This window comes from Rutidosis leptorrhynchoides, chromosome 10 (assembly GCF_046630445.1).
Source record: "Rutidosis leptorrhynchoides isolate AG116_Rl617_1_P2 chromosome 10, CSIRO_AGI_Rlap_v1, whole genome shotgun sequence".
NCBI lineage: Eukaryota > Viridiplantae > Streptophyta > Magnoliopsida > Asterales > Asteraceae > Rutidosis > Rutidosis leptorrhynchoides.
Genome location: NC_092342.1, coordinates 210799657 through 210816272, shown reverse-complemented (window position 1 = coordinate 210816272; position 16616 = coordinate 210799657). Strand labels below are relative to the sequence as shown.

The following is a 16616-nucleotide window of genomic DNA, read 5'->3' as shown; positions in this document are numbered from 1 at the left end:
TAAGCAAGTGTACATGCCTTTAGTATTGATATTTACCAAATCATTCTTAGTTTTTAGTTTTAAAATTGAATTAGTTTTCTTAATATCTAAACTTCAAAACCCCCCAATCAAACAAACCTTAGAATGATTATGAGTTTTTATAGATTCAGCTAGCAAACATCACTCTCTTGGAACGAAACTTAAACGGAACACTTGCTAACTACAACTACCGAGTCATAGTTTCTCGTGAGTTTGTTCATAGTCGATTCAAAGTTTAATTAAATTATAAAAAAACATGTTTGCAACGAACTCATCAACAAGAATGTCACTTTATAGGTAAGCAAACACTATTTCGAAACATTTTTTAATGTAAAGAATTGCTTTTCAAAGACTAAGGAGTAAAGAGTTGCCTTTGGTATATTTTGTAATGTTTGAGTATTTAAAAATAATTTCGTTGCCGGGACTTGAACCCAGGTCTCTCGAGTGAGAGCAGAGTATCCTAACCAACTTGAGTACAACGGATTATTATTAAAATTTTTAATTACACATATTGCATACAGCATTACATGTAGTCGTCCAACCTAACGTAAACTTTGCTATACGTGTACGAAGTAATTCCTCCGTTATATTTCAAGAAAGTTAATTTGAACCGACAGTTAATATGAACCGACTGAGTCTAAACGTATTATCATTATTTGTATAAGTTTCATTATGAGTGTGTTTTGCACACAAGTTTCTAAGAGCTTATGAGAGCTTAAGTTTATTTTTTTATAAGCTCAAGCTTCTAGTCTTGTTTGGCAAACACATATTTCAGAGTTATGAGAAAAATAAGCTCTAGAAAATTAAGGTAGTTCACTCGGTACCAGGTCTCGTGCTTGGGGGGCTTGATTACCCGAGGTTTTACCTTCTATGAGGGAGTCAATGTGCTCGTTCATAGGAGGGTTTCCTCGCTTACCAAAAAAAAAAATAAGCTAGTTGAAGTAACTTTTGAAAATAAGCTAAGAAACTTATGGAAGTAAAATTACGTTATTAGCCCCTAAATCATTATTTATCATTTATTTTATGTCCTTTTATGTCATTATACATACATAAGCTACAGCTACTTTACCAAACACTTATAAGACATAAGCTCCAGCTTCTAACTTAAAAAATAAGCTACAGCTCCAGCTACAAACTAGTTTCATCCAAACACACCCTAAGTAGTATCAGTAATACGAACAAAAATATTTACGGATATCTTGTAAATTTCACCTCACAGCAGAACTAAGGATACTAGTTTTTCTCAATGCACCAAAACACTTGTATCATGTACATATACATATTCTTTTTGTTTTTTTTTTTTTTACCTTTCTTTTTCTACACTACGCTATTAAAAGACCAACTCTGTATATGCAGGTATTCCTTTTCTGAAATGCAAACACCAATCAATAATTGCAAACAATCTTCAGTTATCAAAAAAATACAATCACAATCACATAATCTGTATATAATAATAAGATAAGAAAACAGCAATTACTGTAATCTCATCTCTTATATCTTACACCCCATCAGTCATCCCCTAAAGATTTTTTTTTTTTTTTTGAAAAGCAAGAAAGACTTATATTAAACAATCACGAATAGTACATGGTTGACTGGGCACCCTTAACAGCACGATACATCACGAAAGAAATAAGGAAAAACAAATTACATCGCCCTAAGCTAATTGCAAAGATTGCAACTAACAAAAGGAGTTAAAACTAAGGGTGTGAGAACCATTGTAGCCAATCCATAATATGACCCTTGCAACGTCGTGAAATCCAGTCATATGAAAGAACTTGAACCTCGCTAAATAAGGATGGGACCGTCTCGAGTTTATTCTTGAACACCTTTGCATTTCTATTCTTCCATAGAATGTAACAAACCACCCAACTAACCGCTTGCCATTGATTCTTTTTATGATCCTGTGCTACACAGCCGAAAGTACCATTAAAAATATCTTCAAACCCGAATATAGCCGAATTATACCCCCACCATTTAAGAACTTTAGCCCAAATGTCTTTTGCCACTTGACAGGAAAAAAGTATATGCTCCACCGTCTCAATGTCATCATCACAAATCGGGCATCTCACACTATTCAAGTCGATGCCCCGTTTATCTAACTCGAATCTTACCGGTATACGTCCTAATCTCGCCCGCCAAATAAACACCTCCACTTTTATTGGAACCAAACCATTTCGCAACGACTCAATAGAATTAACCGCACGTGGTAGAATGACTTTGTCGACAAAAACCGAACAGTCCTTGACTGTATAAATGCCCTCTGAATTAAGATTCCAGCTCCAACAATCTTTTTTACCTTCGGTCAGCTGTAAGTTCCGAACAGTATCACGCAACTCATTTAGTTCACTATTCGTTCGGCCCATCGGTGGATAGGCCCAATTGCCAAGCCCATTTCCTTTGAATTCTTCGATTTTGTTACCGATGTTGATATCTTTGTCAATCTCTAGCCTGTGTAGTCTTTTGAATCTGTCCTTAAAGCTTGCGTTCCCCACCCAAATGTCATCCCAAAAAGAAGTGCTTTTCCCGTCCCCGATTGAGCGTATGAAAGAATTAGAGAAAGAAATCCCTAACCCGTCCACATGTTTTCCTGCATCATAAATAGAATTCTAAAGGCTAGCGTTTGGATTCCGGGCAAGCCCGTTACCAAGCTCAAGACCTCCATTAGAACCATAAATGCTACGAATAACGATGACCCACAAAGTGTTAGTTTCGGTTTTAAACCTCCACCACCACTTACAAAGAAGAGCCAAATTTTTACTTTTTAAGGACATGATATTCAAACCTCCTTCTTCGTGAGGAAGAAAGATTTTTTCCCACTTAACCCATGACATTTTAGAATTAGAACCCGTCCCGTCCCAAAAAAATTTCCGTCTCACACTCTCGAGAGAATTAAGCACACAAGTAGGGGTACGAAAGAGCGAGAAGTAATAGAGAGGTAGGCTAGAGAGAACCGACTTAACTAAAGTTAACCGTCCACCGAAAGAAATCATTTTTGCTCTCCAATCCGCTAACCTCTTGTTAAATTTCTCGATCACCGGGGATCAATCATTCAATTTCTTCATCCTATTACCCACGGGAATACCCAAATACATGAAAGGCAATCGACCGCCGAGACACGAACACCAAGACGCAAGAGCTTCCACGTTATCATTACTGATGCCTATCCCAAATAATTGACTTTTATTATAATTAACCTTCAGTCCCGAAGCCCGTTCAAAACATTCCAACAAGTACATTAAATTTCGCGCATTACGTCTACTCCATTCGCCAAAAAAAATCGTATCATCCGCATATCCTAAAGATTATTTACATAGCATTACAGAGTGCATTCACAATTCACGAGTTTTGTCAAAACATTCGATCATAAAAACTGACCTACGAAGATAGAAAAAGAAACACAAATTGCCGCAGTAAGGAACAGGCAAATTGGACAAACGTGATGGAAGCAATTGGTTACAACTCGGTACACTGCCTCGAATCCCGATACTGCACATGGTAAAGCAGGGTATTCAATGTCGAGCACAATATAAATGATTTCGAAATATAAAGAATTTTGTTGCGTAAATTAGCTACTGTTATATCAAATTTACAGTATTGGAGTAAGGATTACCTGTTTATGCATTCAAAAACACAATTCTTTTTGAGGATTATATATTAATAACTCAATAACATTTTTAACAAGTTTTGTTCAAGGTATGCACGGGCAAACTTTGTAGACCACATAGGTACAAGTACAACCATGGCGAAACATTAAACCAACATGATTGACCCTAATGGACTGTCAAATACTCAAATGATATAATTGTACTCATGGATTTTAATTATAAATACATGAAGGTTTTGTCATAACCATACTTATCACATTATATATCTTTAAAGAGTTTAGACGGAAAATAGGTCAAATGAGTCGAAAGGGTAAAACAGATAGAAAGTTGTCCAAAGTCTATTAAAAGTAAAACCTTCTACATAATTGTACTCATGGATTTTAATTGTAAATACATAGAAGTTTTTTTCATGACCATACTAATCATATTATATATCTTAAAAATGTTCAAAATTATTACAAGTGTTTGCAAGTTCACCAAACCTGACCCGGCCCATTTTGATGCGTAGTAACTTTGACCTATTTCACCTCAAACCCCTTTTGATCCATTAGTCAAACTTTCATGACCCGCTCATCTTGCCAAAAATTGTTTTCTTTTATGAGGGAAACACACACCATTCTTCACATAAATGCATCGTACACATACATAATTGATCAAGGATGATAACTCACAAGGGTTGAGGAAGCATGCAAACAAGCTTAGTTCGGAAGAAAAAAGCAAAAGACCACGAGCCAACTACTTCACATAGATGATGTCATCATCAGGGTCATCATCCTCCCAGTCTTCATCATCTTCATTTGAATTAGTTGACTCATTTTGCTCAACCACTAGATTTTCTACAGTCTTCTTCTCACCCTTAATCTTATCTAATATAGCAATCACCTGAACATAAAAATCAGTTATCAAATGGATTGAAAAACATAAATTCAGACAAGTACACTATGCCATTGGGGCATCCACATTGCAATAAGATCATATGAACACGTATATACAATTAATGTTTAGTAATTCTTAGATTCTTACCCTGCTTCCTCTCTCTAATGATTCATCTTCGATAAAGCGTATCTCAGGAGTCAACCGTAGTTTCATACGCATGCCTAATTGACCACGCACATATGTTGGCCTTCAAAAAAACATGATTGATTTCGAAAGCGCTTCGCTATAATTTATGTAACTTGAATTACATCGTAGAATAAAAACTGGAAATTGGACAAGAAAATAGAAGAAGAAATGCTTCTTCATGCTAATGCTTTTTTGCACACTCATTGCAATAACAATAACAATAACAATCAATTCAATATATGCATTGTGGTAAAAAAAAATTGAACGGCTGGTTAGTTGGTTAGACCCACGCACTCGTTGACCAGAAACCCAGGATCGAATCTCCCTCACACCCATCGTTAGGAATAATACCTAATACCCAAGTGCTTTGAACATTGTAGGGCCCACTGCAGCACAGATGGCGCCACTATACGGCCCTGGGAAACCTCCTCTGAGAAAACTGGCCCTCCTTAGATTCGAACTCGCACCACATAGTGGGATACGGGCCCGCTCCCAAAGAGGTTGGTACCACTCAGCCAAAGGCTCGGTGGTGCATTGTGGTAATTATAATAGTTATATTTATTTATACTTAAATTAAATTGCTATATGTTATCTTATATTGCAGATTGTGTATTGTACGTTACTATGCAATATGTAATGGAATCATTTAGTGTTACTGTAATGTATAATTTTTTAAACTAGATTAACTTTTAATCATTTGATTTTAATTGTAAGTTTCATTAAGCATGGTATGCTTTTGACATTTTGTAAATGTTATTTAAGGAGAAATTAAATCATACATTTATATTGAAAAGATTTTATAATCAAGTTCCATTCCAAAAAATATGATACGGAGTATATTACATAACCAACTTTTTATCAGGTTACGTAAGTAACTAATACGGAGTACTAATATTACCATATATATCAATCATGGTAAATAAATAATGTGTTAAATATTAAAACTTTAGTTCTTATCTTTTTCTAAAAGGTAATAATATTATAAATAGATACCCCTATATGACTAGCAAGATCGTTGACTGATAACTTCAATCTTCACAAACACAACTTGAATCAACACGACATCACGACTTTACAACCTCAAAATCTACAGCTTAATTTTTTTTTTTTTTTTTAGCAAAACTCCAAAAAACTATTTTATACTCCAATAATCTAATAATTAACCCACCACTCAAACTTACATCACACAAGGCTAATCGACCGGGTAAAAAACCAGGGAAACATGTGAAAAACTAATCACAACTGTTACAATGACAGAAACCCGAAGAACGTTACAAACAAATAGTATTGATCATAAAATCTAACCAAGGTCTTAACTATATTTAGGGAAGAGAGAATCACGACCTTTCCTATTGTTTCTTCATTAATAAAATTCCAAATAAAAATATGTTCAATTTCTAATCATAAAACAAATCTTATAGGTGTCTTACATATGCCGCGGGTTAAAAATTACAAAGATACTTCGTAATAAACAACAATACTCAATTCTACGAAGCTCAAGTATGGGTTAAAATTCATAAAATTTTTTATAATTAAAAAATTTATAAAATTTACATAATTGAGAACAAGATGCCTCATGTCTAGCTATAGCCTGGCTCGAAAGTGACATATTTGTTTTAAAAGTGTCGTATCTATTATTCGTGAAATTGTGGTCGTCACTTTTAAATAGGGTTGTATACATTATACGGAGTAACAAAAATGTCACTTTCTACTAAGCAAACACTATCACTTGGTAAAGTATCATAATACAAACATTTTCAAATGTGTAATGTGACTCGGGTGGAAAATATGAAATATTTAATAAATTTTCGTTGCCGGGACATGAACCCGGGTCTCTCTGGTGAGAGCCGAGTATCCTAATCAACTAGACTACAATGGATTCTTGCAAGTGAAATAGGGTTGTATACATTATACGGAGTAACAAAAATGTCACTTTCTACTAAGCAAACACTATCACTTGGTAAAGTATCATAATACAAACATTTTCAAATGTGTAATGTGACTCGGGTTGAAAATATGAAATATTTAATAAATTTCCGTTGCCGGGACATGAACCCGGGTCTCTCGGGTGAGAGCCGAGCATCCTAATCAACTAGACTGCAACGGATTCTTGCAAGTTTTGCTAGTTAATTGTATTTACAAAATCAGCATCTACCCATAATCGTTGAACATAGAAGTAGAACGTAGAAGTAGAACATATGCGTAAACATGCATCACACATACTCTTCCAACATAATGTAAAGTTTGCTATACGTGTATGGAGTAATTGGTTTTCTTGTAAAAGTCACCTCCCCATAGAACTACATTCTACATTATAATGGAGGATATTAGTTTTTCTAATGCACCAAAAAACTTGTACGGAGTATATGTATACATATACATAGATGGCCGTCTTATTAATTTTTAAGACCACGTGTTGTGTGAGATCTAAATAATGGACCATTGTAAACGCTAAATTTATCAACGCATATAAAAAGATTATACTACTAAACAATAGTCATCATAGATAGAAAGTGCCTAAAACGATATCAAGATCGGAAGACTTTAACTCGTCAAAAGTAATATCAAAAGATCCCTGACCAATTGTATCATCAACTTTCATGAATTCTAAGAAAGATTCCTCAACACTAATACACTCAAACTAGACATTTACATATCATAATTAAAGACATGTGTTCTTGATTTTTTAACGGCAGACATGTCTTTTTGGTGACTAGTGTCTGGGTAAGTCAAATATCACATAGTAATACTTTATTTGCTTTCTTTTTTGTTTTTTTTTTTTTTTCCTTTTAAGATCTTTGATTTAATAGAATGAGCAAGTAGAAGTATCAACTCATTTTGAAATACTATCACCAAGATAATGATGATACATCTCATAACTCGTGATATTTCGCACATGTCCTTTATAACAGAATCAATATCTTTTATCATGTAACAATTTAATCTAGAGCTTTGTTGCACATATTCTATGAACTTTTATTATATTAAATTAGTCCAACAAAATATTTAATTAACTTAAGCTCAATTATTATTTAGCCAATATAAAATAAGTATTTGATCTCACTTTAATAATTATTTAATTCTTAATGACAGCCATTAGAGTTAGGGTTGTCGTTAGCAAATTCCAAATAAAATATGTATATGTAAGGAGTTTTTTAAAAAAAAAATTTGGACCCTACCAAAATTTTAAGCCATGTGCAGTTTCTTATTTTGCACACCCTATAAGACGACTACTGGATTACTTATTTTGCACACCCTGTAAGACTACGCATAGTGTTCATTACATAGATAAATTATGCTCTTCATTTCTCTCTTTCTGTTTCCTTTCCTTTTCTACACTACGCTAATAAAAGACGAACACAACATGTAACTGTCGCTTTACACTTATGCAGGTATTCCTTTTTCGAAGTGTAAATACTGACCAATTGATAACCCCACAGACATTTTGACATTTGTACATCCAAATTAATCTCCAATTATCGAAGAAATCACATATCACATACTCTCTGTATATAATAAGAGAACAACAATTACTGTACTCTCATCTCTTACATCTTACACCCCATCAGTCATCCCCCTCGTTCTAAAGATTTTTTTTTTTGTTATTTACTCATCATTACAAATTACAAAGTGCATTCGCGAATCATGCGCTTACTCAAGACATTCTATCTTAAAAACTGACCTAAGAAAATAGAAAAAGAAACATAAAGTGCTGGAGGAAGAAAGGAATTGACAAATTGGACACGTGAAGGAAGCAATTGGTTACAACTTGATAAACAGCCTCGAATCCCGATACTGCACAAAGTAGAGTAGAGTCATCAACTTAAAGCACAGCATCAATGATTTCACAAGAGATTCAAATGTGATAATGTATAATGCATCTTAAATATCAAACATTAATGATACCGCAGCCCGCATGCGCATGTAACATACACACGGGCATGCGCTATGGTGCGTATGCGGGGTTCTCTCATGCGTCATGCGGCATGCGGATCCGTATCTGGTCCCTTTACGGCGGTTGCTTAGCTAACAAGCAAATATCTTTTCCATAATTATATCCGTGATTCGGGGGAGATGGTTATGGAAACGATTATCACTATCCTATGACGGTTCTAGAATTAGGGTTTGCCTATAAATACAAACCCTAATCGTCGTTAGCAACGGACCACGTTACGTAGCCATCTTCTACCACACATCCTACGTAACTTACATCTTCTATCATCTTCTAAAGGTTAACAGGTGAGTTCCCTATTAACTGGTACCTACAACCTTGCTTGGGGCCTTCTGATCGACGGACGTCATCGAAGGTGGACTTAATCACTTGGCCACCCCGCCGACATCATCATGTCGGCCAGGGTTATTCACGGTAGCCGGACCGGAGAGCCACGTTCTAAGATCCTTAAACCCCTCCTTTACGTTGAGCAAGCATGTTAAGACCCCTCGGTTAAAATATGCATGATCAAGTGGTGCTTTCATTGAGAGTCGAATTAATTCAAGACTGTTTAATTGCTTTTTCTTTTAAGGTTTTGAATTGTATGACTCGTTATTTACAAAATTTCTGAATTTTTTCTTTAACAGTATCATGACTTCCGAGGAATCATCGGAGCATACTCAAACAGCAATTCAACACGCGCCGTCTGGTAGTCAGCAAACGCCAGTTTTGACTACGGAGGCGGCTGCTCAAGCAGGGTACACAATGTACCCCCCACCTGTATCCGGCGAACCCTTTCAGCGGTTTAAGCCGACATATCCGGATGGGGTTACACCGCCAAGAGCAAACTCACCGGTCACAACCACGCGGTTGGATTTTTCATCGGTGGATGCAAGGGTTATCCCGATAAACGCTGGTGGCGAAACCATGGGACCACATGTAGTTTGCTGCGGCCAAGATCACTTCATATTGGGTATATAGTATATTAAGTGTTGATGCATGATCACTTTCTAGTTTTCATTTAGAGATGGCAATTTCAACCCAATGTAATTATAATTTGGTTGATAGGAGTTGTATGTTACTGTATCTCCTACGGGTCATATCAAAAAAGTTGATTAGACGGGTCACATATCAAAAAAGTCGATAGGGTAAAACAGATAGAAAGTTGTCCAAAGTCTATTAAAGGTGCACATATGACATAACCTTCTACATAATTGTACTCATATATTTTAATTATATATACATAGAAGTATTTTTATAACCATACTTAACACATGAAAAAATCTTTATATTGTTAGAAATTAACAGAAATGTTTGCAAGGATGACCTAAACCCATTCCGATCCATTACCCATCACTCATGACCCGCCCATCTTGCCAAGCATAGTTTTAATGTATGAGGGAAACACACACCATGATTCACATAAATGATAAATGTATCGTACACATACATAATTGATTGATGATGAGAACTAACCATAGGAGAGTAAGCATGCAAACAAGCTTAGTTCGGGAGAAAAAAGCAAAAGACCACGAGCCAACTACTTCACATAGATGATGATATCATCAGGGTCATCATCCTCCCAATCTTCATCATCTTCATTTGCATTGGTTGACTCATTTTGATCACCCACTAGATTCTCTACAGTCTTCTTCTCACTCTTAATCTTATCTAATATAGCAATCACCTGAACATGAAAATCAGTTATCATGTGGACTGAAAAACATAAATTCAGACAGGTACACTATGCCATTGGCGCATCCACATTGCAAAAAGATCATATGAACACGTATATACAACTAATGTTTAGTAATTCTTAAATTCTTACCCTGCTTCCTCTCTCTAATGATTCATCTTCAATAAAACGTATCTCAGGAGTCAACCGTAGTTTCATACGCTTGCCCAATTGACCACGCACATATTTTGCTTTTGACTTTAACCCGGACATGGCTACCTCCTTTCCTCGTTCATCACCAAAAACAGATACATATACCTTAACCACCTACACAACAGATAGAAGAAATGGCCCCCAAATGAGTAACCAAAGTCGTAAAACAACTGTCATTCATTGTAAACGTATTTCATAACTTTATTTGGTTAGGTGCATGTAGCACGAGCTCTAAATTATTATTAATTAATAATTAATATTGATTAAGTTGTAAACCAAATGTTCAGATTATTTTATATTTACACATACAGGAACTGCTTTCAATAAGAACTCAAATAATAGTGAGAACCATAAGAACTACTTAAATATAGTATTATATGCTTCAAATTATGAGTTTTCAGTATACGGTTCTTGCGTTTCAATACTACCAAATCATTCAATCAATTACACAGCAATCAAACCCTAATTGTAGTACCATTAATAGTACCAAACATATAGGTCAAATTCAACAAAAATCTATATTAAAATACCTGTAAATCTGATGAGATTTCGACATCACTAATGGTAGTAATAGAAGACAAGTAGCGGTCAAGCACCAAGAGCAGCTTCGGGCAGGATAGCGTACTGTAAAACCTGGTCGGTCAGCAACATATCAGAAAGCTCTCTCTGTATCTGTTTGGCCACCATTTTTACTCTCCTTTCCTTCGCCATACAAATTATTAAATTGTTTTTTTTTTATATGGTGAGTAAGTGAGTGCGGTACTGAATTTCGCAATAGGGAAATTAATTGACGGTGTTGATGAAGGTAGGGTCGGGGGAAATACGCGGCAGCATGTTGCGGTGGTTGATGGCGGTGGAAGATGGTGGTGATTGGTGGTGGTAGACTGGTAGTAAGGATAGAGTATGGCGGCATTACAGAATTAAACGAGGAAATGAAGTTTTTTGCTAGCTACCAGACGAAATGAGTAATATCTTGTTATGTATTGTTATTGCAAATTGCTCCTTCAAGATTTGACAAAATGTCAATAGTTTGCTTTTGCTTAGATTGTTTTGTTTGCTTCGGCAACCTGCATTGAACGGCGAGGCAATCATTGAAGATAAAAGTATATCGAACGCATTTGAAGTTTTACGATGAGTAATTTGTGTATCCATTGAGCAAATATATGTTCGATTAGGATTTGCTTCTCTTGTCGTGACATGTCAAGTTTGTTTTTGAAACCACGAACTCATATATCATTTTTGTTCATGACATGACTTGAACTCACAACCTGAAAGTTGATAAGTTACTTCGATACCGCTAGGTTAAAAACCCTTTGGTGATATGTGAAGTTTTTCTGAAATCTTTTGGATAGTATGACCGTAAGGTGCCAAAGAATTAGAATAAAAAAGGGGGAAGTAGGAAGGTTGTGAAAGACAATTGTAGGCAGAATACAAATGAAAAAAGAAAAAAACTCGATACAAAATTGATGAACAGGCAAATTGGACACACGTGATGGAAGCAATTGGTTACAACTCGATACACTGCCTCGAATCCCGATACTGCACATAGTAAAGCAGGGTCATCAGTGTCGAGCACAATATCAATGATTTTGAAAGGGATTCACAAATGATAATGTATAATGCATTTTAAATATTAAGCATTTTGTTGGGTAAATTAGCTACTGATAACAAATTTACAGTATTGGAGTAAGGATTACCTGTTTATGCATTCCAGAACACAATTCTTTTAGAGGATTAAATACTAATAAATCAATAACTTAACAAGTTTTGTTCAAGGTATGCAAGAGCAAACTTTGTAGACGACATAGGTACAACCATGGAGAAACATTAAACCAACATGGTTAACCCTAATGGACTGTCAAATACTCAAATGATATAAACTTCATTTGCTTAATCAAGCAAATCTGACATAATTGTATTCATGGATTTTAATTATAAATACATGAAGGTTTTTTCATAACCATATCTTTAACGAGTTTAGACGGAAAATAGGTCAAATGAGTCGAAAGGGCAAAACAGATAGAAAGTGTTGTACTCATGGATTTTAATTATAAATACATAGAAGTTTTTTCATAACCATACTTATCACATTATATATCTTTAAAATGTTCAAAATTAGCATAAGTGTTTGCAAGTTCACCAAACCCGACCCGACCCATTTTGACACGAAGTAAAGATGACCTATTTCAACCCAGACCCCTTTCAATCCATTAGCCAACCTTTCATGACCCGCCCATCTTGCCAAAAATTGTTTTCATTTATGAAAAAAATACACACAACATTCTGCACATAAATGCATCGTACACATACATAATTGATTGAGGATGAGAACTCACAAGGGGAGAGGAAGCATGCAAACATGCTTAGTGCAGATGAAAAAAGCAAAACACCACAAGCTAACTACTTCACATAGATGATGTCATCATCAGGGTCATCATCCTCCCAGTCTTCATCATCTTCATTTGCATTGGTTGACTCATTTTGATCACCCACTAGGTTTTCACAGTCTTCTTCTCACCCTTAATCTTATCTAATATAGCAATCACCTGAACATACAAATCAGTTAGCAAATGGATTGAAAAACATGAATGCATATGAGATATTAGTTGCTGATCCTCCTATATTAGAAACCCATTCACCATTACAAATTGCTACATCAAAGCCTTATTGATGTAACATTCCTATGAGGATATACAATACATAATAAAACTAAGTCAAGGAAAATTCAACATATGAAGCAATAAAAGAGTTAGAGAAATTTCTACAAACTTTTTTTATAAGGCATGTCGTTATTTGTTTCGATACATACAACTAATATTCAATAATTCATAAATTCTTACCCTGCTTCCTCTCTCTAATGATTCATTTTTGATAAAACGTATCTCAGGAGTCAAGCGTAGTTTCATACGCTTGCCCAATTGACCACGCACATATTTTGCTTTCGACTTTAACCCGGACATGGCTACCTCCTTTCCTCGTTCATCACCAAAAACAGATACATATACCTTAACCACCTACACAACAGATAGAAGAAATGGCCCCAAAATGATTAACAAAAGTCGTAAAACAACTGTCATTCATTGTAAACGTATTTAGTAATCTTATTTGGTTAGGTGCATGTAGCACGAGCTCTAAATCATTATCAATTATTAATTAATATTGATTAAGTTGTAAACCAAATTTTAAGATTATTTTATATCTACACATACAGGAACTGCTCCCAATAAGAACTCAAATAATATAATAGTAACAACCATAAGAAATACTCAAATATAGAATTATATGCCTCACATTATGAGTTTTCAGTATAATGTTCTTGCGTTTCAATAATACCAATTCATTCAATCAATTACACAACAATCAAACCCTAATTGTAGAACCAGTGATAGTACCAAACATATATAGCTCAATTTCAACAAAAAGCTAGTTTAAAATACCTGTAAATCTGATGAGATTTCGACATCACTAATGGTAGTAATAGAAGACAAGTAGCGGTCAGCACCAAGAGCAGCTTCGGGCAGGATAGCGTACTGTAAAACCTGGTCGGTCAGCAACATATCAGAAAGCTCTCTCTGTATCTGTTTGGCCACCATTTTCACTCTCCTTTCCTTCGCCATACAAATTATTAAATTGTTTGTTTTTTTATATGGTGAGTGAGTGTGGTACTGAATTTCGCAATAGGGAAATTAATTGAAGGTGTTGATGAAGGTAGGGTTGGGGGAAATACGCGGCAGCATGTTGCGGTGGTTGATGGCGGTGGAAGATGGTGGTGATTGGCGGTGGTAGTAAGGATAGAGTATGGCGGCATTACAGAATTAAATAATTGTTTAAATTCGTTAATTTGAAGCAGATATCATAAATGAAATGAAGAAAGGATTCTTTGTAACTACCAGGAAGAAATGAGTAATATCTTGTTGCCGGGAACCTCCTGTATTGTTATTGCAAATTACTCCTTCAAGATTTGACAAATAGTCAATAGTTTCCTTAGTTTGCTCGGTAAGAGATAAATGGCATGTGTATCCAATAGTTGAAAGGTATTTTTACAATTTTACAGGGTGTTAATTTAGCTATAACTAGAATGTTATTTATAGTTTGTCACTGTTGCTTCTTCTTATCGTCTATAAAATCTATATAAATATAAATGAAGGGTTTTGAGTAGTCGTACAACTCAAAACCTAGTATAGAAAATAAAACTAGCAAATTTGACAACGGTTAATCGAAACAAACGTATAATTGAAACCATAACCTTCATGTCAACAGTGTCGATTGGAAGCCGTTCCATTCCGAGAGAAAAAAAAAATTCGAAGTCGTAAGATTGAAACCCTAAATTTTCATGCTTATCGATCACCTCAGGTATTAGAAATCGTTCACGAGACACACCGTAAACCGTTGGACTCCATGAATGCCGTTTTTTTAGAACAGTTTGGAGAAGGAAGAGTTGAAACAATGGCGTGTGAGAATGGTGCGCTGGATAATACATTCCCCGAAAGCAATGGAAAGATCTAGAAATATAGGGTAGCTTATAAAGAGGTAAGGGTAGTTTTGTCAATTTACATGTGTTGGTGTTGTTGTGGGTACATATGGTGAAGCTTGTGGTACAAATGTTTAAAGCACATATAAACATTATTCATCACCACTTTATCATTTAGATAAAGGGGGTATATATATATATATATATAATATATAAAAAGCGATCAATGACTCTTTAGCATGAAACTAAAAAGCTGTTATCCTTAAATATTTAGACATGCAATTTATAGTTGTACTCTACACATAACCACCTTACCCAGTACCTCATTGTACCATCAATAATGCATATTTTAATTCCTTAACTATATTTTAAGAGTTACACTTAGACAAATCTTTTATTTATTTTTATTTGTATGTATCGTGTTATCAATGTAATTGATATATGTTCAACATGAAGTGATATTTCCACTTACAATTTGATAAACCACCTATATTAAGCATTGATAATTTGTACTGTACAACTATACAGGCAAATAATACACTATGAAAGTGAATTTATCAAAACATAGAATGCATTTATCATCTCCCTTATTTAACGACTAAAGAGATAAAAAGTGATAGTCTAAGGATAAAACTTGATTCCCCTTGTATACTAAAACAAGTAAACCAACTCTCATTTTTTTCTTCTAAAAAACTATAACTATATAAGAACTCGCGCAACTTTATCCAAATGATGAAGACTCATAAACGAATACAACACCAAAGTCACAAGGCACGACTACAACTGAGAAAAAGCGGAAAAAAACACAAGCCTCACTAAAGTCAACAACATGCGAAGAACCTACACCAAAGTCGAACAACAATATAAAACAAACTACAGCCACAATACTAATAACAAAGCACAAAGCAACCACCTACTAAAATAAACACAAAAACCTCACATGCCATCAACATTAAATTTTCTCATCTCTCCCAGTGAACTTTCCTGACCCTATACTTTCTCTTTTGTTTTGTAGACGTCTTCGGGTTAAGAAATTTTCCTTCAACCTAAACATCTTTGAAATCTTTCTTTGCTTTCTCAAAAAAGGTGCCGCCAATTACAACCATATGATGTAAAGCCGATGAAGAGGGAGCATCCTTGACATCCACCTTATGCAAGTCTACAACCTAAACAACTACGGAACAGAACCAAACTCGATTAGTTAGTCTTAAAAGATGCTCATTTTCTTGGGGGCTCAAACCAAAATCATTTTTAGCTAATTTATCAACAGATGAGCCTAAATAAAGTCCCAAAATAGGAGGCCCAGAAACAATCGAACCACTATCTAAACCTAGCGATCCATCCAACACACCAATAATAACCTTCAACCTGCACGTCATTGATCGACTTCATCATCACGACATCTTCAAAACCCCGTAATCATCGTCTCTCATTAAAAGCCCCATCACTCTCTAAACGAACTCTCACTGCCCGTGTTCATCGTTTCTCTTTAAAACCCCTTCAAAATCCTTCACTGTCGCCTCTCTTAGACACATCGAATTCAGGTATGTAACTCTATTTTCACGTTTACTTTTCATCAAATCGTATTCATCTTTCTTAATTTTTGCATTTACCAATCACTTGTATGGATATATGCAGTTT

The 16616-nt window shown here is 35.1% G+C and overlaps 1 protein-coding gene, 1 non-coding gene and 1 pseudogene across 2 annotated transcripts; all 3 read right to left on the bottom strand.

The window, feature by feature from the left end:
- Positions 1–4307: 4307 nt before the first annotated feature.
- On the bottom strand, positions 4308–11378 carry LOC139872252 (probable ribosome-binding factor A, chloroplastic). Its single transcript, XM_071860094.1, is given in 4 exon segments — positions 4308–4505; positions 10445–10618; positions 11035–11094; positions 11096–11378. Coding segments are annotated over 4 exon segments (501 nt in total). The 5' UTR covers positions 11216–11378; the 3' UTR covers positions 4308–4358.
- TRNAE-CUC (transfer RNA glutamic acid (anticodon CUC)) lies at positions 6720–6792 on the bottom strand. Its single transcript has one exon. It is a non-coding gene; the product is annotated as a tRNA-Glu (tRNA).
- A 17-nt stretch (positions 11379–11395) lies between the features above and the next one.
- Positions 11396–14603, bottom strand: LOC139872251 (probable ribosome-binding factor A, chloroplastic; annotated as a pseudogene).
- Between the last annotated feature and the right edge of the window lie 2013 nt (positions 14604–16616).